Raw genomic sequence first — 26,014 nt, 5'->3', positions numbered from 1 at the left:
AAATTTTGTGTCATAATAAGCTGATCCAGGATCATCTTATTCCTTCCTTGCCCTCGGCCTTGAAATCAGCCATTTTTCCAAGGATCCTTGGCTCATTTGATTGGACAATAATACTAGAAACAAGATGTAGGTTCTTGTGTATTTGGAATAAATATTTAAAAACCTTTTTTTCTCTTTAAGCTTAGATATTTGCCCATTTTCCATTTTATGTGGACCCAAAATTATAATTTACTTAGTTTTTATAATCACCTTACAGAAGCTTATATTCTGCTTCTTAAGAGTTTTCCCAAGTTTCTGAAAATGAAAATAAGCTGTGAGAATTCTGGCTCCTAGGGAATTGCAGTTAGGTAGTAAGGTACTCACTGGAATTGTATTATATGATAGCTTTTCTGTGCTCATAACAGAAAGTTAATGTTGCTTGGAATTGGTCCCCCAAAATGGCACAAACAATGAGGCAGAATTTCAGTAAATAGTATTAAAACTCTGATGATGTTCCTTTCCAGGTCATCATTAATGTTTTCCCCATTTTTGGTGTGAGTTAACTCTGTTCTGTTTTAAAAATGTGTTTTTCTTTTATTTCTGGAACATATCATCAGTTCAAAAATAGATCTTTTAATTCTCATTTGGTGTGAATTACTTCATACCAAATATACTATGACACATTATTTGGAAGCCTGAAGAGGAGGAACTTAGGGACACACACCATCCAAAGTATAATTGTGCAACTTTAAGAATGTTGGCTCTTATCTTTCCAGGATACAGTAACACTGTCAATAATGACAAGCAAAATCTTTGTATTAAACTTTTGAAAGCGTGTTCCCCAAATTATTCAACTAGACAATATGATTGTAATTCTTTAATGTAATCACTAGAAGAAGATAAATATAAGGTTGCTTTTTATGGGCTTATCTAAAAGATAGACCTCTCTAAATTTTTTATTTAGTTGTATCTTTTTAAAGTCTTTTTACTGTGTTTATAATTATGTTTATGAACCAATAGTAATGATGCAATTCACAGTAAAGACATTTGGTGTGTCAGCAAATAAATTGTCAAAGGATGGGGGGTGATGATTGAAGGTACATTGGAGATCTAAGATGAAGAATAAAGAGGTACATAGAAGGAATAGGATATGTTTCTTTATCTGAGTTGGCTTAAAATCTGGTGTGTAAGGCAAAATCAAAATTTAAGTATGAAGATTCTCCTAAGTACCTATGCTAAGTACCAGTTCAGTGATGGAGTTAATAATTAAAGACATGCAGCTGAAATAAATATTACAGGTTTTAAAGGACCCAGTGGCCATTTAAAAAACAAGAGCTAATAAAAGCTTAGAGTAGAGGAAATAGAAAGGGCAGTCCAGGCAAAAAGCTATGGATAGAAAAAAAAAAAAAAGATTATCATGTTTATGATACGTTGAAGGTCTATCATGTTCCAGGCACTGTGCTGAAAGTTTTACAGAACCTTTATTCCATATTATTTAACTCACAGGTAATTTATTTTATTTTACTCTCTCAAGAACAGCACTTGGGGCAAGGCGTGCCTGGGTAGTTTAGCCAGTTAAGCATCTGCCTTTGGCTCAGGTGGGATTGACTGCTCCCTGCTCAGCGGGGAGCCTGCTTTTCCTTCACCCTCTGCCCCACCCCCAGCTTGTTTTCCCTCTCTCAAATAAATAAAATCTAAAAACAAACAAACAAACAAAAAGAACAGCACTTGGTAAGTTTTAACCATCCATTTTATGGATGAGGCTAAAAGACTTACAGGGAGTTCTGGTAACTAAACTAAAAAGCTTGAATTTGTCTGTCTCCAGAGACCAAATATCAATATCAAATACTAAAACATATATTACAAGGCTGCAAAATTATATCATTGTATATTATTTCAAGAAAAATTGTCAAGAATATACCATAATTGGTCTTACTTATTAGTTATCAGTATCTGACAGTGGAAACATTACAAATCAATGGAATCTGTACATTTTAACAAGTGTTATTTAAATAGTTATTGAACTTTGTGAGAAAAAAAAAATGCTCATAGTAAAATACAGCAATTCCAAATGATTGAGCAATTTATCTGGAAAAATGAAGTAATAAAAATGGATTTCTAAACTAATCTCTTGTTGGGAAAACTTGGAGCAGTGTAGGAAATCACATAAAACATTTGATTTATCTGAAGAATAACCTAATCATTATTTCTTTATTTCTTTTTCCCTCACTTGGTTATCAAACACTTAAATTGTGCTCATTGTAGAAAATTTAGAATGTATTGGGGAAAAAAGAAAGAGAACAGAAAAAAAACAGTAATTAAATGTATTTTGTTTTAATAAGAATTTTTTTAAAAAACTAAAACTCTTTATAGATATAATTAATGTCTACACATTCATTGACCTTGGATACAATATACTTAAACCATCTCCTAATGGGCATCTCCTCTCTTATCAATATTATGAATGACACAGTTATGAATATCTCTTTGGAATAATCTTGATTCTATTAAGGAGGGTTTTGTCAATGATTATGTATCTCACTAAATTAGAAATTAGAGAAGACCGGGGTGCCTGGGTGGCTGAGTGTGTTAATCCTTTGTCTTCCGCTCAGGTCATGATCTCAGGGTCCTGGGTTCAAGCCCTGCATCAGGATCTCTGCTCAGTAGGGAGCCTGCTTTCCCCCCTCTCTGCCTGCCTCTCTGCCTGCTTATGATCGCTCTATGTCAAATAAATAAATAAAATCTTTAAAAAAATTAGAGAAGACTAACATTATACTTTTTTTTTTTTTTTAAAGATTTTATTTTTAAAGTAATCTCTATGCCCCCTTTGGGGCTTGAACTCACAACCCCAAGATCAAAAGTCACACACTACTGAGCCAGCCAGGTACCCCTAGTCAGCATTATACTTGATGGTATCCTAGAGACTAAACCTCAGACCTCATTCAATGAGGAGAATCAAGTGAAAACTAGCATAAGTAACATAATTCAGACAGACATAAGAATTGGGGGGACATATATCTTGAGTTTATTCTGTCGTTTGATAATTTGCAACATATACAAATATCCACATAGGATTCTCTTTGTAGTAGGAATGGAAGATTATGCTTTTTGTGCAAGGGTTCTTTCTCCATCCTCTTCCTTTTCAAACTGAGAACTTCTTACTGCACAGAATGCTGTGTTTTAGCACTCCTCTTGACATCATCACAGATGCATTCTGTAGGGAAAACATTTCATTGAATTAGTTATGACTAGTATTATATGCTTAAAATGTATGAGACATTAAAACAAGAGGACAAACTTTTGAGAACAAGTTCCCAAAATCCTTCAATATTAAATCCCTTTGCTTAAATTTGGACAATTTTACAATAAGAAGGGCTGCAGCAAGAACTGTGTTTTGTTGTTGCTATTTAATTTAAATACAAGAAGGATTATTACATGCAGCTATACTTAATGGAATAAAGTGTGGACATCTTCCCAGATTTATAGCTCGACTTTTTTCGTATGTCATGTCTTCTAAACAGTTCTTTGAACTAATACCTATTTCTTTTAAATGTTGTATATGAATACAAGATAGCTGAAAGAGAACTAACCCACGAGTTAGAAGACTTGACTTATTAATCCCCATTCTACACTGAATGAGCTATATGATCATAGCAAGTGATTTCATGTCTCTAGGCATGAGATTCCTTGTTTGTAAAATGAAGTGGTTACCTTCTAGTACTATATTGTTTTATTATTCTATCATGTTAACTACCTCTGATTTTATGTTTTAAAAAAAAAAAAAAGATTTATTGGGACGCCTGGGTGGCTCAGTCGTTTAAGCATTTGCCTTCAGCTCAGGTCATGATCCCAGGGTCCTGGGATTGAGTCCCGAGTGGGACTTCTTGCACAGCGGGGAGCCTGCTTCTCCCTCTGCCTCTCCCTCTGCCTGCTGCTCCCTGCTGTTTGTGCTGTCTCTCTCTCTGACAAATAAGTAAATAAAATCTTAAAAAAAAAAAAAGATTTATTTATTCATCTTAGAGAGAGAGAGAGGGACAACACTTGAGCAAGAGTGGGGTGAGGGGCAGAGGGAAAGAATCTCAGGACAAAGTTCCCTGCCAAGGAGGGAGCCATTGGGCTCAGTCTCACAACCCTAAAATCTTGACCTGAGCTGAAATCAAGAGTTGGACACTTAACTGACTGAGCCACCCAGGCACCCCTAATTAAGTTTTATTTGTTTAATTTATACCCAATGCGGGGCTCAAACTCATTACCCTGAGGTCACAATGTTCTTCTGACTGAGCCAGTCAGGCACCCCTAACTACTTCTGATTTTAGAGATATATATTAATTTTGCTCATAGTAAATATAGAGTTTCTACATAAATTGTGATCCACAGAATATTTCATCATCTGAATAACACCTGCTTTTTAGACCAATATATTTAATATGACCAAATGTCCTGTGTTTTTATGGAATGTTTCACTATGCCATGTTACATAATCAATAAAGTTTCAGCATGTGTTCTTTAAAAAAATAAAGCTGAAATCTTGGATCTTAGTGCCCAACATTATAAACTTCTAAATTAGGGATTCCAGAGTAGTACCTGTTATTTAAATTATGAATTTGTAAACTTAATCCTATGATCTTATAACTCACCAAATAATACAATTTTTCATCTAAAAGCTAATTTAATGTCTTGTCATTTCTAATCTTTTTTACCAATTTTAACACATAATGGAAAAGAACTTTCAAAAGAGCCCATTGACTTTTGTATTTCACAAAATAATATTCTTGAATTTATGAGAACCTAATTTGGAGTTGGTTAACCTTGTTAGAAAGAAACAAGTTTATTTGCAGTTTTCCTACCTCATACAAAAGTTTGTGATAATTATTTCTTTTTCTTCAGAGATAAGGATTAGCTTAATATTATTTGTCATAATGTTGACATTTGAAGTCAGTCCTAGATGCTCTTAATAATCTTAAAAGATATACCAAAGAATTCTTGAATAATAGCTAACAATTGATTTGAATTAATTATGTCTTGGGGATAAAGGATAAGGAACATAGTAACAGTGATCATATTTTTCAGTTAATGATGATTAACTTATTAACTGCTTTATTCAGTGCATATTAACTGGAGGGTAAAGGGTGTTTAAAAAACAGTATGTAGTAAGAATTACTGAAATAAAAGATGTCAAAAATTAAAGCTTCAACAAATTATCATTAAAAAGTATATTACAAATTAATCTATTTTATCCACTAATAATGTGAACATAGGCAACAAACTTTACTTAAACATGCCTAGCATAAAAATTTGGTGTTTAGCTCATATTTTTAAAAGGTAAATAAGGGCTAAAATTGGGAAAATGTAATAAGTAGATTAGATACATATTAAAATTCAAGCTGGTCATGTACGTAGCATACTGCTTTTTTCTAAGTTTGACTCTTTGGATGCTTTGACTTGTCTCATTGGATTTCATTTTCTCCCTTTACCTTTATCTCTGACTTTTCTATTTAATCCTTTAAATTCCAGCTCACTGCTGTGGGTCTCACTGATTTCCCTTCTCAGAGTTTCACAAGCACTTTAAATATGAACTTCAAAATGTTACAGTATTGTTTTGCACTTATTGCTGTTATTTCACCTGTGTTGGTTTTAGCGCTTAAGCTAGAATATAAATTTCCTGACACAGAAAACTACACCTTATCCTTCTGTGACACCTGCTATGTGTGGCCAACCATTCAATAAGTGTTAAATAAACCTACTGATAAACGTTACTGTTTACTTTTTAAAACTCTAAACTTTTTGTTAAAAAGATAGTACAAGAGTAAATATTTTAGCAAATTATTTTTCACTAGATATTTGTATATTTTTATGTGGTATGTGTCAGCCATAATCCCATGACCAAAGACACATGCTAAGAAAAATGCTAATTTTTTGGAGTATAACCTTACAGGCCTTTTCTCCTCCATATTAAAAATGTAAACATAGGGACGCCTGGGTGATTCAGTTGTTAAGCATCTGCCTTTGGCTCAGGTCATGATCTCAGGGTCCTGGGATCAAGCCCCACATTGGGCTCCCTGCTCAGACCGGAAACCTGCTTCTCCCTCTCCCACTCCTCCAGCTTGTGTTCCCTTTCTCGCTGTGTCTCTGTCAAATAAATAAAATCTTTATTAAAAAAGTAAAAATAATTAACCCTATAATACTGTTTACTACTTTTTAAACTTGTTGCATTTAGTATATTCTTATGCATATTTTTAATTACCTTTAAGTTGTTTTTATAGCCATTTTTTGTTTTTTCTTTTAAATTGAGATATAATTGACTTTATAGTCATTATTTCTAAACAGAGCTTTAGCTTCTTGCTGTCCTGTTTTTATAATAATAGAAAAAAAAACTGATTGAAAGAGGAATGGAGCTCACATTTATTGAGCCTTTAAAATATGCAAGGCATATTGCCTCCTGATTACTCCCCATTCCTCTTTCCATCTCCAGCCCCTATCTGTTCTTCTTTAGTTTTCTATTTTTAGTAAATGTCATTACTATCCAGCCATGTGTTCAAACATAAAACTTAGAATTACCACTTACCCTCCCTTTCTCCTGCACATTCTAGCCATTAGAAAATCCTGTCAATTCTACTTCCAGATTGAATCCTTAATCACTACTTTTCTTCTATCTCCTATCTACTGTACATCTTGCCTTATCTAATAGACTTCTTTTTTTTAATTTTTAATTTTTTATTAACATATAATATATTATTAGCCCCAGGGGTACAGGTGTGAATCACCAGGTTTAAACACTTCATAGTACTTACCATATAGCACATACCCTTCCCAACATCCATAACCCAGCCACCCACCTACCAGACTTCTAACAATGCCTTCCTATTTCTACTTTTGCAAGGTATTCTCCATTCAACATTAGAGTGATTTTTTTTCAAAACAGAATTGAGATTACCCTCCTTGCTTAAAACTCTTCAAGAAACAGTTTTAATTAAAAATGCACAGAGGGGGCACCTGGGTTGCTGAGTTCCGTTAAGCGGCTGACTCTTGATTTCAGATCAGGTCATGATTTCTTGGTCCTGGGATCAAGCCCTGCACTGGGCTCTATGCTCAGCAGAGAGTCTGCTTCAGGATTCTCTCTCTCTCTACACCCCCCTCCCCTGCTTGTGCACTCTTTCTCTCTCAAATAAATAAATCTTTTTTAAAAAATTGCACAGAGGACCTAAATAGACTTTTTCACAAAGAAGACTTACAGATGGCCAACAGACATATGAAAAGATGTTCAGTATCACTCATCATCAGGGAAATGCAAATAAAAACCACAATGAGAAGCACCTCTCAAATGGCTAAAATCAGAAACAACTCTCAAATGGCTAAAATCAGAAAGACAAGAAATAATGTGTTGGCAAGGATATGAAATCTGTGTAGTGTTAGTAGGAATGTAAACTGGTATAGCCACTGTGGAAAATAGTATGGAGGTCTCCCAAAAAATAAAAAGGGAAATACCATATGATCCAATCATTCCACTACTGGGTATTTACCCAAAGAAAATGAAAACAGTAATTTGAGAAGATATATGCACCTTTCTTTTTACTGCAGTATTATTTACAATAGCCAAGATGTGGAAGCAACCTAAGTGTACATCAGTAAACAAATAGGGTGCCTGGGTGGCTCAGTGGGTTAAGCCTCTGCCTTTGGCTCAGGTCCTGATACCAGGGTTCTGGGATAGAGCCCCATATCACGCTCCCTGCTCAGCGGGAAGCCTGCTTCTCCCTCTCCAGCTTCCCCTGCTTGTGTTCTCTCTGTGTCTCTCTTTCTTTGCCAAATAAATAAATAAATAAATAAATCTTTTTTTTTTTTTTTTAAAGGCAAATAGATAAGGAAGGTGTGTATAATATTCCAGATATACGGTGGAATATCACAGTCATAACAAAGCATGAGATCATGCCATTTGCAATAACATGGATGGACCTAGAGGGTATTAAGCTAAGTGAAATAAGTCAGTCTAAGACAGATATCAGATGATTTCACTCTTGTGGAATCTGAAAAATAAAACAAATGAACAAACAAACAAAAAACAGAATCAGACCTATAAATACAGAAAACAAAGTGATGGTTGCCAGAGAAAGAGGGTGGGAGGATGGGCAAAAAGGGTGAAGGAGAGTGGAAGACACAGACTTCAAGTTATGGAATAAATAAATCACAGCAATAAATATCACAGCATAGGGAATACAGTCGATGATATTGTAATCGTGTTGTAGGGTGACAGATGGTAGCTACACTTCTGGTGAGCCATAGTTTTCTTTATAATGACTTGGGTTTTATATATTCTTGCTGCTCTTGGGTTTCTTAAAATATACCAAACTCCTTCTTACCTAAGGTCCTTTTCATTTGTCTGTCTCTCTGTCTGAATTGTGCTGCTTGAGATTTTCAAGAAACTAATTGCTAGTCTTGGAAACGTCAGCTCCAACTTCACCTTCTCAGAGAAGCTTTCTCTGATCTCCCTTGCTCCCTTGACCAGTCACTCTCCATTGTTCAACTTTTGAAAAAATCTCCATAGGACCTAACACAAATGAATTATTTTGCTCATTTTTTAAATTCATCTTTTCATTTGGTCTTCCCTCCCAGAATGTGTGCTTCATAAGGGCAGGGGCTTTGTCTCTACCGCAGCCTTAGTGCTTGGCACTTGGCGGACACCTAGTAAAACACGTTAAATGGACAGACAAGTTTACATATCACTAATCATTTTTTATAGTTTATGTGTGAACATTGTAACCTCTCAATCTCAATCTCTATTTGCTTATCCTTTGAGAAGTTTTAATTAGATGTTTTTCTAAGGTCCCTTTTAAAAAATTTCACAGACTAGTCTCTGGATTCAGACCTTAGTTCTCTAAATTTACTACATAAGTGTAACTTCCAGTAAATTACTTTACCTCACGCTATGTAAATTTTTTCATCATGGGTAAGTCATGATAATAGCACCTACTTCAGAGGATTGTTGGAAGGATTTAATGAGATAATATAATTACATCTAGAAAAATATAGATCTATGGAAAGAATATAGATCTTTGTCTCTTTGGTTGACTTCTGAATTCCTATCACATGCAACCATGTCAACACATAGCAGGTCCTCAGTGAAGGCCTTATTTCCTTTAATTTTTATTATGGAAATTTTTTTTAAAGATTTTATTTATTTGGTAGAGATCACAAGTAGACGGAGAGGTAGGCAGAGAGAGAGAGGGGGAAGCAGGCTCCCTGTCGAGCAGAGATCCCAGTGCGGGGCTCGATCCCAGGACCCTGAGATCATGACCTGAGCCAAAGGCAGAGGCCCAAACCACTGAGCTACCCAGGTATCCCTATTATGGAAATTTTTAAACATATAGAAAATTAAAGTCAATAGTATAATGAACTCCATTGCACTGTATCCACCTTTAAAAATTTTTTAAAAATAAGGGCTCCTGGCTGGCTCAGTGGGTTAAGCCTCTACCTTTGGCTCAGGTCATGATCCCATGGTCCTGAGATTGAGCCCCACATTGGGCTCTCTGCTCAGCAGGGAGCCTGCTTACCCCTCTCTCTCTGCCTGCTTCTCTGCCTACTTGTGATCTATATCAAATAAATAAATAAAATCTTAAAAAAAATTTTTAAATAAAGATTACCAGTATTTGTCAGTCTTTTAAAATCAAAATTTTTTTTTTTGAGGGAGAGGCATTTTAATGAAAACTCCGTATTTCCTTTATAGATATTTTAATATGCGTCTCTAACTGTAAGGGTTTTTTTTTTTTACATCTCAATCTACCATTATAATATTTAACAAAATTAATTATAATTTTGAATAGTTCCTTAATATCTGATACCTAACTTATTGTCTCAGAAATGTCTTGGTTTATTTAAGTCAGACTCCAGATAAGTCTTATACATTGTAATGTTGATATTTCTTAAATTTTTTCTGTAACAGTCCCACTCTTGTGTGTGGTGGAGAAACTGGGTCATTTCTCCTATGGAAGGCCCTACATTCTGGATTTGGCTGATTAATTCCCCATATTATTATTTAACTTGTACTTCTATTTGGCATATTTTCCATGAAGTGATAATTAGTCTTAGAGGCTTAATTACATCCACATTCAATTTTTAAAGCAAGACTATTCAAATAGTGTGCTGTACTTCCTATTTTGTCATTATCAAGAGGAACTTAATTTCTGGTTGCTCTAGTTTTAGTAATGTTAAGATTGATTTGTGGGTTTGGTTAGTATTACCCTTCACTAGACCGTTTTAGTATCTATTGATGATCATTGCCTAAATACATTATTTCAATAGGAATTGCAAAAAGGTGATTTCCTCATTCTCTTACCCCTTCTGCACTTATTAACTGAATTTAATTCATCTATAAAATAGAACATTTATCAATTATACCTTGATATGAAAGTTTAGTAAATTTAGTTATTCTTTTTTAAAAAAAGTCAGAATAGTAGATTAGTACCCTAGCAATCGGCACTAGTGACCACTTTAAAAAATTGTTATTATGGACTCATGCGTTTTGTGTGTTTGAGGAGTTTCAATCAACTGCAGTTTTTATTCATTTTGATTCTTTTAATCCTTGACACAATAAGATGAATAGACTCATTGTATACATTTTTTCTGACCCAGATATAGAATGTCATTTCTCCAAGGAGTTCTGGTTTTCTTTACTGGGAAATAGTATTTAATAAAACTTTATTGTAAAATGAATTAACTAACAGTGATATGATGCTTAGTATAGTTTAGAGTGTATGTTAGTTGTTATTTTCATATTATTTAGTCTTGAGCAGTGATTCTGAAAGTGTGGTCCCTGAACCAGCAGTATCAGCATCACTGGGGAACCTGTTAGAAATGTAAATCCTGGGGCACCTGGGTGGCTCAATGGGTTAAGGCTTCTGCCTTCAGCTCAGGTCATGATCCCAGGGTCCTGGGATCAAGCCCCACATCGGGCTCTCTGCTCGGCGGGGAGCCTGCTTCTCTTCCTCTCTCTCTCTCTGTGTGCCTCTCTGCCTACTTGTGATCTCTGTCTATCAAATAAATAAATAAAGTCTTAAAAAAAAAAAGAAAAGAAATGTAAATCCCCACCTCGGATCTACCGAATCAGAAACACTAAGGATGGGATTTAGAAATCTGTTTTAACAAGCCCTGCATGGTTTGATGCACACTGAAGTTTGAGAACTGTTGATCAAGAGTAGAAGTTCATAACTCATTTAGTGAGAAGAGACCACAGATATGCTAAATATATTCCAGTAGTAGCTGTGCAGTACCCTGGCTCCCAGCAGCATTGTTTTCTCATCTGAGCTTACCTTACTTTATGAAATAAATTAATGAAACAGATACCAACTAGAATAATCTGTTAATCTGTTTATCTAACTTTCTAAGGATATAGAACCTATGAACATCAACACACTTCAGTTTCACATATTTTGTATTTTAAAATAATTTATGATAGCCTTTCCCAGTGTATTCCATAGGGCACTAGATCCTCTAAATGTTCTGTAATAAAGAGGTTTCACTGGTCCAAAAAGTTTGAGAAATATTTTATATCTCCTTTGCTTGGCATTGTACAAACAGTATTTGCATGTCAAAGTCTGAGAAACTGTGCAGTAAAGAAAGCTGTTTTACTTGGCTTTAACTTACTGTTTGCAAAATTATTTGATTTGAAAACCTTTTTGCTAAGTAGTATATATTAGTTTTCAGTAGAAAACACTTTGGAAAATGCTTCCTTAGTATATCTTAAAAAGAAAAATAATTTATGGACTATGTGCCACTTAAAAATAGAAAGCTTTCTGGGTGAAAATATAGTAGCTCTACAAATAAATTTGTTCTACCTTCAGAACACTATAGAACCCAGGAACTGTTGAAGGGGGAAAATATCTGGATATTGTCTTTGCTAAAGGTAAATTTAATTCTGAACTCAAGACTATTGGCCTGATTTGTCTGAAGGCCTGTTATCCTGATATGTGTATTTCTCATGTAGTCATTGTTTTCTAGACTGATGCAAGGAAAAACCAGGTTTTATCATGTGGACGTGTCAACATGATTAACAAGAAACAGAGTAGCTTTTCGGGGAGAATTATAGACCTTACAGAACTTTGCAACTACTTATTCTCTTTTATTTCCAATATTGGAAAATTTTAAAGTCCTTAAACTGCATAACCAAGGCAGTTTTATATAGTAGCGCACTGTAAATAAATGCTTATATTTCAAAAGGGAAAGGTAGAACTGATAATTTTTTATTTCTGTAATTCCTTTTATACTCTTTTTAAAAGACTTTATTTATTTATTTATTTGACAGAGGGAGGGAGAGTCGGAGCTGTGGGAGAGGGGCAGAGGAAGAGGGAGGTGCAGACTCCATCCCAGGACCCTGAGATCATGACCCGAGCGTAAGGTAGAGGCTTAATGACTGAGCCAACCAGGTGCCCTCCTTTTAACCTCCTTTCTAACCGGAATGTTTAAAGAAATATTCTAAGAGGAGGTTTAGTATGAAATAGCATTGTTGAAAGTGAGCTTGGCACAGAGATGATACTGTATTCAGCAAGAAGATAGAAGAGATAGGAATCAAGTATCAAGAATGCAACAAAGTTGAGGTTGATGGATTAAACCTAAGTGATAGGATGAACTTCCTGAATAATATGCCTATGGAGTCAGTCCATAAAATCTGTAATCTAATAATTCTTAGCATTTTTGTTTCAAGATATGTTCAAAGGGCAATAGCATTTTTGAGGCAGATTGATATGGTGAATACTAGCTTATCCCATATTATTGAAGCAAAGAGTCTGTGACCTATATAGAATGTAAACTACTACACAGAAGCTGAGAATTCCACTAGTACGTGTAGTCTATAGTAATAATAGGCAGAAAAAAAAAATCTGTAAATGGGCAAGCTGTGATAGGTACAAAGGATAAGGTGACTTTGTGAGTTAATTCAGTGAAGAGTGTTGAAGATAAACTTATTATCTTAAAAAAAAGATGAATTTGTATCTTTAATCAGACCTACTAGAAATAGGAATAATTTTAGGATAGGAAAAGGGTTACAGATGTTGTTCATGAGATAAAATATGTGAAAATGTTTTCTGCTACAAAGTATTAAATGTTGGGGCTCCTGGGTGGCTCAGCCCATAGGTGTCTGCCTTTGGCTTAGATCATGATCCTGGGGTCCTGGGATCCAGCTCTGCATGGGTTCCCTGCTCAGCAGGGAGCCTGCTTCTCCCTCTGCCGTTTGTGTTCTCTCACTTGCTCACTCCCTCTCTCTCTCTCAAATGAGCAAATAAAATCTTCAAAAAAAAAAAAATCAAGTTTGAAATCATTATTATAAGGTCATAAGATTCATACCCTATGTTTTATTTATTTATTTATTTTTTAAAGATTTTATTTATTTATTTGACAGAGAGAGATCACAAGTAGGCAGAGAGGCAGGCAGAGAGAGAGAGAGGAGGAAACAGGCTCCCCGCTGAGCAGAGAGCCCGATGCGGGACTCGATCCCAGGACCCCGAGATCATGACCTGAGCCGAAGGCAGCAGCTCAACCCACTGAGCCACCCAGGCGCCCTCATATCCTATGTTTTAAATTTACTGCTTATTTTTAAGTTTCCATATCTTTTTGTTAATAACTGTTCGGTTAGTGAATGTTTAGTTAAAGAATAGCTTTAAGAAATGACCAATGCAGGGTGCCTGAATGGCTCAGTTTTGTGCTCTCTCTCAGTCAGATAAATAAATAAAATCTTAAAAAAAAAAGATGACCAATGCACTCTATTTTATGTTTTGGTCAAAGTAGGTTAATAGTCATTTAATTGAAATGGTTATCTCCTTAGTCAAGCTGGCTTCTAATGGTACTCTAGGGGATTTATCACAGTCTCATAAAATGAATAGCTTTATCTCTTTGAGGAATTTTAGTCATTCTTTTGTCATTTCAGATTTGTTAGTAATCCACAAAGAATATGATTCATTATGTGTGGAAATCTTCGGCAATTCATGTTCATCACATTTTTATTATTTCTAAGGATTTCAGAAACCAACCTTTAACAAAGCTTTTGCTTTGCAACAAATGAAAATCATTCAAGAGCATAGGGACCTTATAACACATACAAAAAGTAAACAGATAGTTCCTTTTGGATATGTGCATTCCATAGACATCTAGTACTTGGTTATATTTCACAGTATTAGAAAATATACGGGCTCCAAAGGAGATAGAAAATATAGTTCTTGGCTTCTACGAGTGGGGAAGGATACTTCCCTTAGTAAAATATCCAGAAAACAATTCTAAGAAAATTCATTCCTGCAGTGAAGAAATACTCAGAAATTATGTGCGTATGTGGCCAACTTTTGTTTTAGGAACTGGGAAATTACCAGTAGGCAAGACAGAAATCCTCGTTTTTATGGAGCATATTCTAATGGAAGAGACAGACAAACAAAAAATAAGTGGAATGGGTAGTATGTTGGATGGTAACAAGTGCCATCGGAAAAAATAAAGCAAAGGAAGAAGACAGGGCATGTTAGAGAATTGCAATTTTATTTTATTTTATTTTTAAGCTATTTATTTATTTATTTGAGAGAGAGCAAGCTAGAGAGACAGAGAGCTTACAAGAGCTCAAGCATGAGCAGGGGCTGGGCAGAGGGAGTAGCAGACTCCCACAGAACAGGAACCTGATGGGGGACTTGACTTAACTGACTGAGCCACCCAGGCACCCCAGAACTCCAATTTTAAATAGGGTGCCAGCAAAGGCTTAACAGCAGAAGTCACTTGAATGAAGACCTAATGGAAATGAGGGAATTCATCATTAGAATATCTGTGAAAAGAGTATTCTAGGGAGAGAAAGAAAAACAGTAATAAGATCCTTGGCTGGGAGCATGTCCAGCACGTTTTAGAGCTACAAGGAAGTAGAATGGGGCTAAAGTGGAATGGGAGAGATTGAAGGAGCCTGGTAAAATAATGCAGACAGGCAGTGATGGTGGCTTATAGTATTGTGGTATCAGTGGACATGGTAAGCAGTCAGGATTTGCTGACAGTTTGGATATGAGATACAAAAGAGAGAGGAATCAGCGATTTTGATCTGCCAAATGGAAAGAGGATTTCTATGAACAGAGGCTGAAAATACTGTAGGAGGAATAGAGTTCAGGGAGAAACACTGGAGCTGTGTTTTAGACATGCTTAAGATACCTGTTAGTGGGGGCACCTGGGTGGCTTATTCGTTAAGCATCCTACCTCAGCTCAGGTCATGATCCCACAGTCCTGGGATGGAGCCTTACATTGGGCTCTCTGCTCGGCAGGAAGCCTGCTTCTCTCTCTCCCACTCCCCCTGCTTGTGTTCCCTCTCTCACTGTGTCTCTCTCTGTCAAATAAATGAAATCTTAAAAAAAAAAAAAAAGATACCTGTTAGTCATCTAAGTAGAGCTGTAAAGCAGACAGTTGGATATGGCTTTTTGTGGCATTTTGGGGAGAGGTTTGGTGGGAGAAATGAGATATCAAGAAATTATGATATCTTGGTAAACTGTGCTGAGAAGTAAGACTAGGAGAAAAATGAATAAAGAAGGGTTTCAGGAGGGAGATCAAATTTTGAGCTGGAACTTTGATTAATGGAAAAGAGAAGGAAGAGGATTCTGGTTAGGGAAAATGACCTGGCATCTTAGAATATCATTTAGAAATAAATCTGAATGCTTTACTCTCTTGTCTTTTTTTCTTTGAAATATTGTTTTGAAATATTGCTATGAAAGTTTTATAGTGTATCATAAAGTATTATGGAACAGTAGGTACATAGGAAATATTTGTTGACACATAAATGAGAATAATGTTTTCAAAGCTTATTTTACTAATTAGTACTTTTAGTCATTGAAATGTAGGATATTTTTTATTATAGATGTTTTTATTGTGCTAAAAATACATGACATAAGATTCAGCATTTTAACCATTATTAAAATGTACAGTTCACTGGTAGTAAGTATATTCCAAAACTTAGTTTTGTGTATAAAGATATTGTCTCTTCTCAAAAAATGTTGCTTACTAACAAAAGGAATTTAGAGCCAGTTGGGCTTTACTTCTAAGCACACTGAGCATTCTGTAAGTCTTAGAATCCTAAATGATCATCACTTTTGTTTGAAAGATTGAAACAATTAGAAAAACAAGAATGAAAATTAGTGCCTTACTTCTGAAACAGATCTTTTCTTTCTTAAAAACTGACTTTCCATTTAAGTGAGTGTCATTTTTAGTTGTTTGGGTCACTATTTAAATAATTTGAATGTGTTTTCTTTACCTTTGATTACTGGTACCTCCCTCAGAAACCAAATGCTCCTATAAAGCTGTGGTATGAATCTATAGCATAAGGAGCTTTTCAGAAGTGAAATAAGCGTGCCTTCCTTTATAATTTTTTTGCCTGCTTACTTGCTTCTTAGATTCCTGTCAAAGTCTGTGTCTTTACTTTTGAGTTTTGCAAATTATATTATAAATTATATTTTATAATTAACTTTGGATTTTATAAAATTCATGAAAATGTGTGATATGTCTGTTTTTTGTGTTATAAACCTAGGAAATTCTGTCTCTTGATTACAGTGCATCTTTTTCTAGGGAACAAAGAAGGAAGAGATTGAAGGTGAAGTGGAAGTGTCTGGTTTAATTCAGCCTGCAGAAGTGTTTGCTCCCAAAAGCCTGGTGTTGGTATCCAGATTAGATTATCCAGAAATTTTTAGGGTAAAGAACTCACAGTTGTCATTATTGATTTGTATTATTGTGTGAATCTATTTTGAGTGAACCATGGTAGCATGATTTTTTATTTAAAATGTCTTTAAATTGATTTAGGGATCCATCAATAAAACAAATTTAGTGTGAACTGAAAAATGTGTTTATGTTGGGTAAAATAAATTCCTGAGTTAATGTGACTATTTAAACTTATAAAGATGTAGTGTTTGCTTTAATATAGATCCCATGGCTACTGATTCCAAAATTTATGAATCTAAAAGAAATTATTTGATTGCTTGTAGCAAATTTAAAATGCATTAGCAATAGAACAATTCTGCCTGTTTTTATTTATCTTCTTTTGAGGAATATCAGGCCCAAGTAAGTAGAATGGATATTTGCAATTTCAAAAAGTTCTGATTGCCAGGATGGCTTTAAAATATTCTTTACTTCCAGATATTTTCCTTTTTGAGACACTCAGAATTTTTCCAATGAAAAAATTTTTTTATTTAGTTATAAATACATTTAAGCTATGAAGGAAGAGGGCTATTCTTTTATTTCAGTTGCTACCTTTGGTAATAGTAATGTTGATTATTGTCCAAAATCACAGATCTTTTGAAGGGTATAAAATATACCTTAACATTTCCCAAGGACTTGGAATTTCTGGAAAACTTTGTATATTACTGAGATTATATATTGTATAAAAATTAGCTTCATTTCAAGATTTCAGTGATAATGGGTAACTTCTAACAAATTCTAATGTTTTAAAGTCACAAATTTAAATAAACTGAATCATTTGTAAAGGTTGTATTTTGTCTTCCATTTTACTATCTACCTTCTTCTGAGCTTAAAGTGTTTATAATATCTTATCTCTATTTTACTAACCTCTATTTTGTAATAATTCACAAAATTTTTCTGTAAAGCAGATGTTCTGAATTTGTAAGAATCACAAAAATATAAAATTTCTTAATTTTTATCTTGAAATTGGGAGTTTTGCAAAGTAAGAGAAAAACAGTTTTAAAGCCCTACAAATTTGCTAAAGTGGTTATCTGAGCTCAAGCCCCTGTTTTACAAATTATAGATTTCTGTTTTTTATAAACTTACCTCAAAAGCTCATTTAGAGCTTCTGATTAAGGAAGAAAATTTAATAAACTTAATAACATTTGCTGCTAAAAATTTGTTCTGTGGTCATTGTAGGATATACTTTACTGACTTCAAAGGGAAATTTCCTAGCAGCAGATGTCACAGCAATTTATTTTCAATGCTTACTTTTTCCATGAAAAAACTGAATGCATCTTCTTTTTGCAGGCTTGCCTAGGTTTGATCTACACTGTTTATGTGGATAGTCTGAATGTTTCCTTGGAAAGTCTCATTGCAAACCTGTGTGCATGCCTTGTCCCAGCGGCTGGAGGGTCTCAGGTAAATAGAATGAGAAGGGAAACGAAGAGGACCTATTCCTCTTTTTTTTCTCCTCCAGTTAATTTAATTTATGAAGGAAAGGGGGAAAAAAAAAGTCCTTGAATATTCTCATTTTAAAGAAGATCTTAGTTAACCATTATCCCTATGGTCTGCCTTCTAGAGAGAGACCCAAGATTCCATTCTTTTCTTAGGTCACGAGGTTAATTTTAACTCCGGGTTCACCTTTAACATAGCATAATTAGTAGTCATATTTTGTGTAACTTGAACTCTAGTTTACATTTTCTTGGAAACACACTTTTTAAAATATTTAAACATTTAAAAAATACATTCTTTTTGCCTTTCTTCCTCCTCTATGTAGTTATGGCTCATTTTATTAACTTATATAAAAAATTTATAAGTGATTAAAAATTAGGAGATAACATTAAGAAAACTCTCAAAACATTTTTTTTGTAGCACTTATAACTACTTCTGAATAGGTTTATTTATTTATTCATTTTCCTGGATAACAGCAATTATATATGACCCTAAAACCATTTTTCTGTGTTTGTAATCTTTTTAACAGAATAGCTCACATGTAAGCTTTGAAAGAAGGTGGCTTATTTTTCTTATTTCAGTTTGCTACCTTTAGCAGTAATAATGTTGATGATCATGCGGAATCACAGATCTTTTCTAAAAAGTGTAATCTGTTCCTTAAAATTTCCCAAGGATTTTGTCATATATTTAGCCTTAAGGGAGAACATTAAATTATTTTACTGAAACAAAACTTTGTTAGAGTGGTCATGGGTTTTTCATCTTGTTTGTCCAAGGATTTTTATTTTCGTCTCTGCAGTAGAACCTCAGCTTCTATGTCTCAGTGTTTCTAGAGGACCAAACTTAAAAAAAAAAAAATTCTTCTCCTTAAGCCCTAAAACTGATTAGTTGATTGTGTATTTTGTTTATTCTTGTGTAATACTGTAGAAGAGGACAGCCCTCTAAAACTTCCGTTGTTTATCCTCCTCAGTCTGACAGAGATGATACTTGGCAGTGAAACGGACATCCTTTATCCTTTGCCTTTTAACTGTGTTTTGTCTTACCTGGTATCTTCTGTTTTTCTTTAATTTTTATTCCCTTTTTTTCCTCCTGTTCCCTATTCCCTCAGTCTTCTCCCCCTGCTCCAAGGGAAGAATATAAAATATGAGTTTGGTCACAAATGACCTAAATTTGATAGCAGTGGAATTGCTTCATGGACCTTTATCATGGTGGGATTTCTGCTAACTTTATTTTGTGAATTTATTTTTTAATTAAAAAAAATTTTTTGTGGGGCGCCTGGGTGGCTCAGTGGGTTAAAGCCTCTGCCTTCGGCTCAGGTCATGGTCCCAGGGTCCTGGGATCGAGCCCCGCATCAGGCTCTCTGCTCAGCAGGGAGCCTGCTTCCTCCTCTCTCTCTGCCTACTTGTAATCTCTGTCTGTCAAATAAATAAATAAAAATCTTAAATAAAAAAATTTTTTTTTTGTTGGAGGATACCAGGATGGCTCAGGTGGTTAAGCATTTGCCTTCAGCTCAGGTCATGATCCCAGGGTCCTGGGATCGAGTCCTGTGTCAGGCTCCCTGCTCTATGGGGAACATGCTTCTCCAGATTCTGCTTCCACAACCCCTGCCTTTGTGCTCTTTCTGTCTTTCTCTCCATTTCTCTGACAAATAAGTAAAAAAATAATTAAAAAAGTAAAAAACTTTTTATTGTGGCTACTAAAATTTTAAAATATTGCATATATGGTTCATGTTATATAGTTTTATTTCTTTCTCCAAGTTTTATTGACATAAAATTGGCATAAAAACGTTTTGACTTTAATGTTTTATTATTTTTTAGGTAACTGTGATTGTCAGCGATTTTTATATCTCATCATTTAATAAATTGCAGCTTTCTCCTTACTGAATTTTCTTATACCATGATCATTTGAGCACAGTGTAACTTGAATGTTATCAGTTACATTTTTATTCTTGGCATCTACTAATTGGGTCTTACAGGGTTATCACCAACTCAATATTCAAAAAAATTTTAAAAATTTGAACTTAAAGGGATTTTTTTTTTGTCTTAAGAAAATGTCTGAAAAGAAATCATTTATGTTTCTGTGTGTGTTTTCCCATTCTGCAGAAGCTGTTTTCCTTGGGTGCAGGAGACAGACAGCTGATCCAGACTCCTTTGCATGATAGTCTTCCTGTCACAGGCACTAGTGTCGCTCTTCTGTTTCAGCAGTTGGGTATGTTTTTCCCCCCATTGTCAGTGTCCTCCTGTGGATTAATTTTAAGCACAATACCTGATACATAAAATAGATAATTATGTGGGTCCTAATCTTAAATGATCCTTATTCTTTTTTTTTTTAAATTTTTTATTTTTTATAAACATATATTTTTATCCCCAGGGGTACAGGTCTGTGAATCACCAGGTTTACACACTTCACAGCACTCACCAAAGCACATACCCTCCCCAATGTCCATAATCCCACCCCCTTCTCCCGAACCCCCTCCCCCCAGCAACCCTCAGTTTGTTTTGTGAGATTAAGAATCACTTATGGTTTGTCTCCCTCCCAATTCCATCTTGTTTCATTGATTCTTCTTCTACCCACTTAAGCCCCATGTTGCATCACCACTTCCTCATATCAGGGAGATCATATGATAGTTGTCTTTCTCTGCTTGACTTATTTCGCTAAGCATGATACGCTCTAGTTCCATCCATGTTGTCGCAAATGGCAAGATTTCATTTCTTTTGATGGCTGCATAGTATTCCATTGTGTATATATACCACATCTTCTTGATCCATTCATCTGTTGATGGACATCTAGGTTCTTTCCATAGTTTGGCTATTGTGGACATTGCTGCTATAAACATTTGGGTGCACGTGCCCCTTTGGATCACTACGTTTGTATCTTTAGGGTAAATACCCAGTAGTGCAATTGCTGGGTCATAGGGCAGTTCTATTTTCAACATTTTGAGGAACCTCCATGCTGTTTTCCAGAGTGGCTGCACCAGCTTGCATTCCCACCAACAGTGTAGGAGGGTTCCCCTTTCTCCGAATGATGCTTATTCTTTTAAAAAATTTTTTAACTCTGGCCTCTTTTGCTCTGGAGTCAGTTAGACATACAGAAAATAGGCAGATTTTCCTTATGTTTTAAAAGATGAATAGATGGTATATTTTGCTTTTCCTTTACTGAATTACTTTTGCAGAAACCTTGTCTAATGAAACAGAAAGTCCTGTCCTTCTAATCCATGATCTGGATCGGAACTTTATCACCATATTTTCTAGCAATGAAAAGGCTCAAGAATTGCAGGGAGGATACAATAAAGTGCACTCTGTCTATCGGACAGCTTGTACTTCCTTTAAGGAATCATACAATTTTAAAGTGAAGATGTTTCTGATTGGGGCTGCCAGAGATTCCTATTTACTTTACCTCTTACTTGTCCTTTATATGTGCCTGCGTGTATGAGTGTCCCACTCTCTTTGATTCAGTCTTTGTCATTGTTCTCCATCTGTCTTTGTCTTTTTTAAGTTACATTGAAACCTTCCCTTCCCTAGGGTTCATGTTATTATCCATGGGATTATTATTACCTTACACAAAACTTCCAGCCTCTTGTTTCCCTTCTGTCTCATGCTGAGTTTTGCTTCTAGCTCAGCTTTCTTTCTTTTTTTTTTTTTTTTTAAGATTTTATTTATTTATTTGACAGAGAGAGATCACAAGTAGACAGAGAGGCAGGCTGAGAGAGAGAGGGAAGCAGGCTCCCCGCTGAGCAGAGAGCCCGATGCGGGACTCGATCCCAGGACCCCGAGATCATGACCTGAGCCGAAGGCAGAGGCAGCGCGGCTTAACCCACTGAGCCACCCAGGCGCCCCTAGCTCAGCTTTCTAAATTGTCACTCCTTTTTCATTAATGGCCCCATCCTTATTCTTCTGCTGTGACTTCAGTTGTCAAATTTAGAAAGCCTCAGAAGAAATTAATGTAAATATACAGTTTTATAGTATCTTAGTAAAGATTAATGGTGATACCAATCCCAAAGTAGTAGGGAATCCTACTACTAAAAATCCCTTACATCTGCTTCCCATCAGGAGTTCAAACACTAAAATATTACCTATCTCTTCATCTCTCCCCTCCAAAAATACTCTGCTGCTCACTAAGTCATTTCAACTAAGTCCTAATGTAATTAAAGCTATATTTTTTCTTAATAGGTGAAATAGGTAATTTCCCTGGTGGTACTTCGTTCTCTAAAGAATATCTTGGTTTTGTTTTTGTTTTTGTTTTTTAAAGATGTTATTTATTTATTTGAGAGAGAGAGAGAGAGAGAGAGATCACAAGAGGCAGGCCGAGAGGGGGGAAGCAGGCTCCCTGCGGAGCAGAGAGCCCAATACAGGGCTCAATCCCAGGACTCTGGGATCATAACCTGTGCCAAAGGCAGAGGCTTAACCCACTGAGCCACCCAGTGCCCCAAGAATATCTTGTTGATTAAATACTCTTTCCATAATCTTCTAGAAATATTTTCAGGAGTTCATTGGTTATCTGAACCCTGTCCATGGTCCCTACTAAACATTGACTTGGTTGATTTTTTTTTTTTTTTAGATAAATCAGATTTTTTTTTTAAGATTTTATTTATTTATTTGACAGAGAGAGATTACAAGTAGGCAGAGAGGCAGGCAGAGAGAGAGAGGAGGAAGCAGGCTCCCTGCTGAGCAGAGAGCCTGATGTGGGACTCGATCCCAGGACCCTGAGATCATGACCTGAGCCTAAGGCAGCGGCTTAACCCACTGAGCCACCCAGGCGCCCTGACTTGGTTGATTTTAGCCAAGGGTTATTCACATGACTTTTTTACTTTTAGAAGAGACTGTATACCTCATACAAGGGTTAGTAAAAACAAAGATTTACCATTAAGGGGAACAGAAAAATAGTGACACAAATAAAATAATCTGCCTTTTATCTTAATGAGTGCTTTATAAGCCTGTTATGTTTTTGAGTTTTTACAATGGCTTGACCAGGGGGAGGGGAGGGATGTTACTGGCATTTAGGGCCCAGGACCAGGGATATTAAACATCCCTTATGCATGATGTATGTGTACCAGAAGAATTTTTAACCTCAAAAAGACCGGTAGCACTCCCACTGTGAAAAACTACTGTAGATAAAGTATAATTTATAAAACCTGGACATGTGTTCAAGTAACGGTGGTCTATATAATTTAGACTAACCGTCTTAATAACAACTAGAAAAACTATGTAAATATGAACATCATCTACTTGAAAGCATGAGAGGCAGTAAAGATACTAAAGGAAACCTAGAGAAGTGAGCCATATATTTGGGATCAGTTTTTCCCAGAGCATCTGTTGATTTTGGAAGAAGTAACTGAAAAGCTGATCACAGCAGTATTGATATCCCACAGGGAGCATGAAAACTGAGGTCAGGTTTTATCAAGGGAGATTTCTTTATAAAGCACTCATGCTTTGAGTTGAGACTACAAAGGACCACAACCTAGGAATGAGTAAATCACAAGTAAACAAGGTCCACACAAGGTCCCTTGAGAAAATGAAGTGGAACTTGAAATCATTTTAATTCCTTGAAATGATTATTATGATCTTTGATGCTACTGTCTCTAGCCATATAGTACAAGTAAAAGTAAATTCCTCTCTGGAACAAGGTAATTGCATTCTAGGTCTTCAGTATGTCTACAGAGTTTGCCCAGCACTCAATCAAAAATGACCAGAAATATGAGGACTAATCCTATATGAAAGAAATACAGAAGAAACTATAGATAATATAAAAACCCACAGGGCACCAGAAAAATAGTTACCAAATTCACATATTTAAATAATTGTGCTTAAAATAGTGAAGGAGATAAACAGTCAAGACTTAGAATTTGGGGGGTGACATCAGCAAGATGGCAGCATAAGAAGTCCTTGTCCTTTTTCTTCCATAGGAGCGTTGCTTTGATAGTGATATACTGACCAAAATACCTTTATGAGAATTCCAGAATCTAGCAAAGAATTTCCAATACCCCAGGTGATCACAAAGCTGAGAACAGACACATTAAAATGGGTAAGAAGAACAATTTCACTTTACCCTGTCAGCCTCTCTCCTAAGCCAGCACAGCTCAGCACTGGGATAGGACACCTCAGCTTGCCACCTCTCCTTGCGGGAGGGGGAAGGAGAAGAATGGAGTATGTATGCAATTTTCCAGCTTTATGGAGGGCTGCCCGAGGGTGAGACTGTCTCAACTCATTTGGAGCACTGACAGAATCAGCACTGTTTTGATGCCACTGAGAACAAAGAAGAGTGAAGGGTAGAGCTTGCTGTATCATTGCTGCTTGTGGCAGTTGGCAGAAGGTGCACAACTTGGGGCATATCCCTTGGGAGGGAGGGAAAGGGAAAACAATATTCCAGCTTTTCAGAGTGCTGCCTGAATATTGGCAAAGTTATAGGGGAGTTGTGAATTTAATTCACTGCTGATGAGAATGTGAATTAGAGCACAGTTTAAACCAAATAATCCAGTCATTCCACTCCTAAGGCTTTCACTCCATTTATCTAAAGAAAATGATAGCATTGTCCATAAAATACTTGTATACGAATGTTCATATTCACATTTCTGTAATAGTATATAACTGGGGTTCATCAATGGCAGTGGATAATGGTGATGATAATGGGTAAATAATCTCTGATATATCCATACAGTGGAATGCTACTAAGCAATGCAAAGTAATGAATTATTGATATATGCTACAGCATGGATTAATCAGAAAATAATTATGCTGAATTTAAAAAGCCTTACAAAAAAGAATGCATACTGTATGATTTGGTTTCTATAAAGCTCAAGAAAATACAGTCTAATCTGTAGTAATAGAAACAGGTCACTGGTTGCCCTGGGAGTGGGAAGAGAGGGATGACAAAGAGTTAGTAGGAAACTTTGGGATGTTTGTGTTCATTATCTTGATTGTGTGATGATTTATGGTATATGTGTGTGTGCATATGTTAAAGTATATTAAATTCTACAAATGAATTGAGAACCTATATTCATATAAAAACTTATATATGAATGTTCATAGCAGCATTATTCATAATAGCCAAAAAAATAAAAACAACCCAAGTGTCCATCAACTCATAAATGGATAAACAAATGGTGGTATATCCACATAATGGAATAATATTCAGCCATAAAAAGGAGTGATTGTTGTTACATGCTACAGATGAAACAAATCTTGAAAACATTGTGTGAAAGTGAAAGAAGCAAGACTCAAAGGGCCATAATATTTTGTGATTCCATTTATAGGAAATGTCTACAATAGGGAAGTCCATCAATACAGAGAGATTAGTGGGTGCCAGGAGCTGGTGGGGAGAACAATGGAGTGACTGATGATGAGAATTAGGTTTCTCATCAGGTCATGAAATTGCTTTAGAGTTAGAGACTGGTAATGGTTTTACAACCTATGACTGTGCTAAACCCCACAGAACTGTATGCTATATAAGGGTGAGTTTTATGGTATATGAATTATAACTCAATAAAGAAAAAATTATTAGGGCCTTGTCAAAGGAATTCAGGAGCTATCTTGAAGAGACTTGCATGGATCTACAATGGTATAATTTGAGCTTCATAAATGGTGAAAATTGCAATTTTTTGAAACCCAGCAGATATTTTATCTTTTAAAAAAATTTTTAGTTAAATTTTTTTTTAATTATTTATATATTTCTAAGAGAGAGAGAGAGAGCACATGAATGCCGGAGCAGAGGGAGAGGAAGAGCATCTCAAGCAGACTCCCCACTGAGTGCAGAGCCCAACACAGGGCTCAACCTCACGACCCTGAGATCTTGACCTGAGCTGAAACCAAGCATTGATGCCTAACTAACTGAGCCATCCAGCTGCCCCCAGCAAACGTTTTTATGAATTTGTAATAATATTAAATGAAAAATTATCTTAGAATGTGACAGGGAAATGATTTGTTATCTT

General features: G+C 35.5%; 1 protein-coding gene across 1 annotated transcript in view; it reads left to right on the top strand.

Moving 5' to 3' along the window:
- The window catches only part of SBF2 (SET binding factor 2), a 415,224-nt gene that overhangs the window by 209,778 nt on the left and 179,432 nt on the right, over positions 1 to 26,014 (top strand). The window contains exons 4-6 of the mRNA XM_082682393.1: positions 16,534 to 16,656; positions 17,950 to 18,060; positions 20,193 to 20,298. Coding sequence (XP_082538519.1) covers positions 16,534 to 16,656; positions 17,950 to 18,060; positions 20,193 to 20,298 — 340 coding nt within the window. The remainder of the gene's footprint in view (positions 1 to 16,533; positions 16,657 to 17,949; positions 18,061 to 20,192; positions 20,299 to 26,014) is intronic.

Source organism: Mustela nivalis (genome assembly GCF_964662115.1).
Source record: "Mustela nivalis genome assembly, chromosome: 9".
NCBI classification, from domain to species: Eukaryota; Metazoa; Chordata; class Mammalia; order Carnivora; family Mustelidae; genus Mustela; species Mustela nivalis.
The sequence above is the reverse complement of the archived record's forward strand: the minus strand, read 5'-3'. Positions and strand labels throughout refer to the sequence as shown.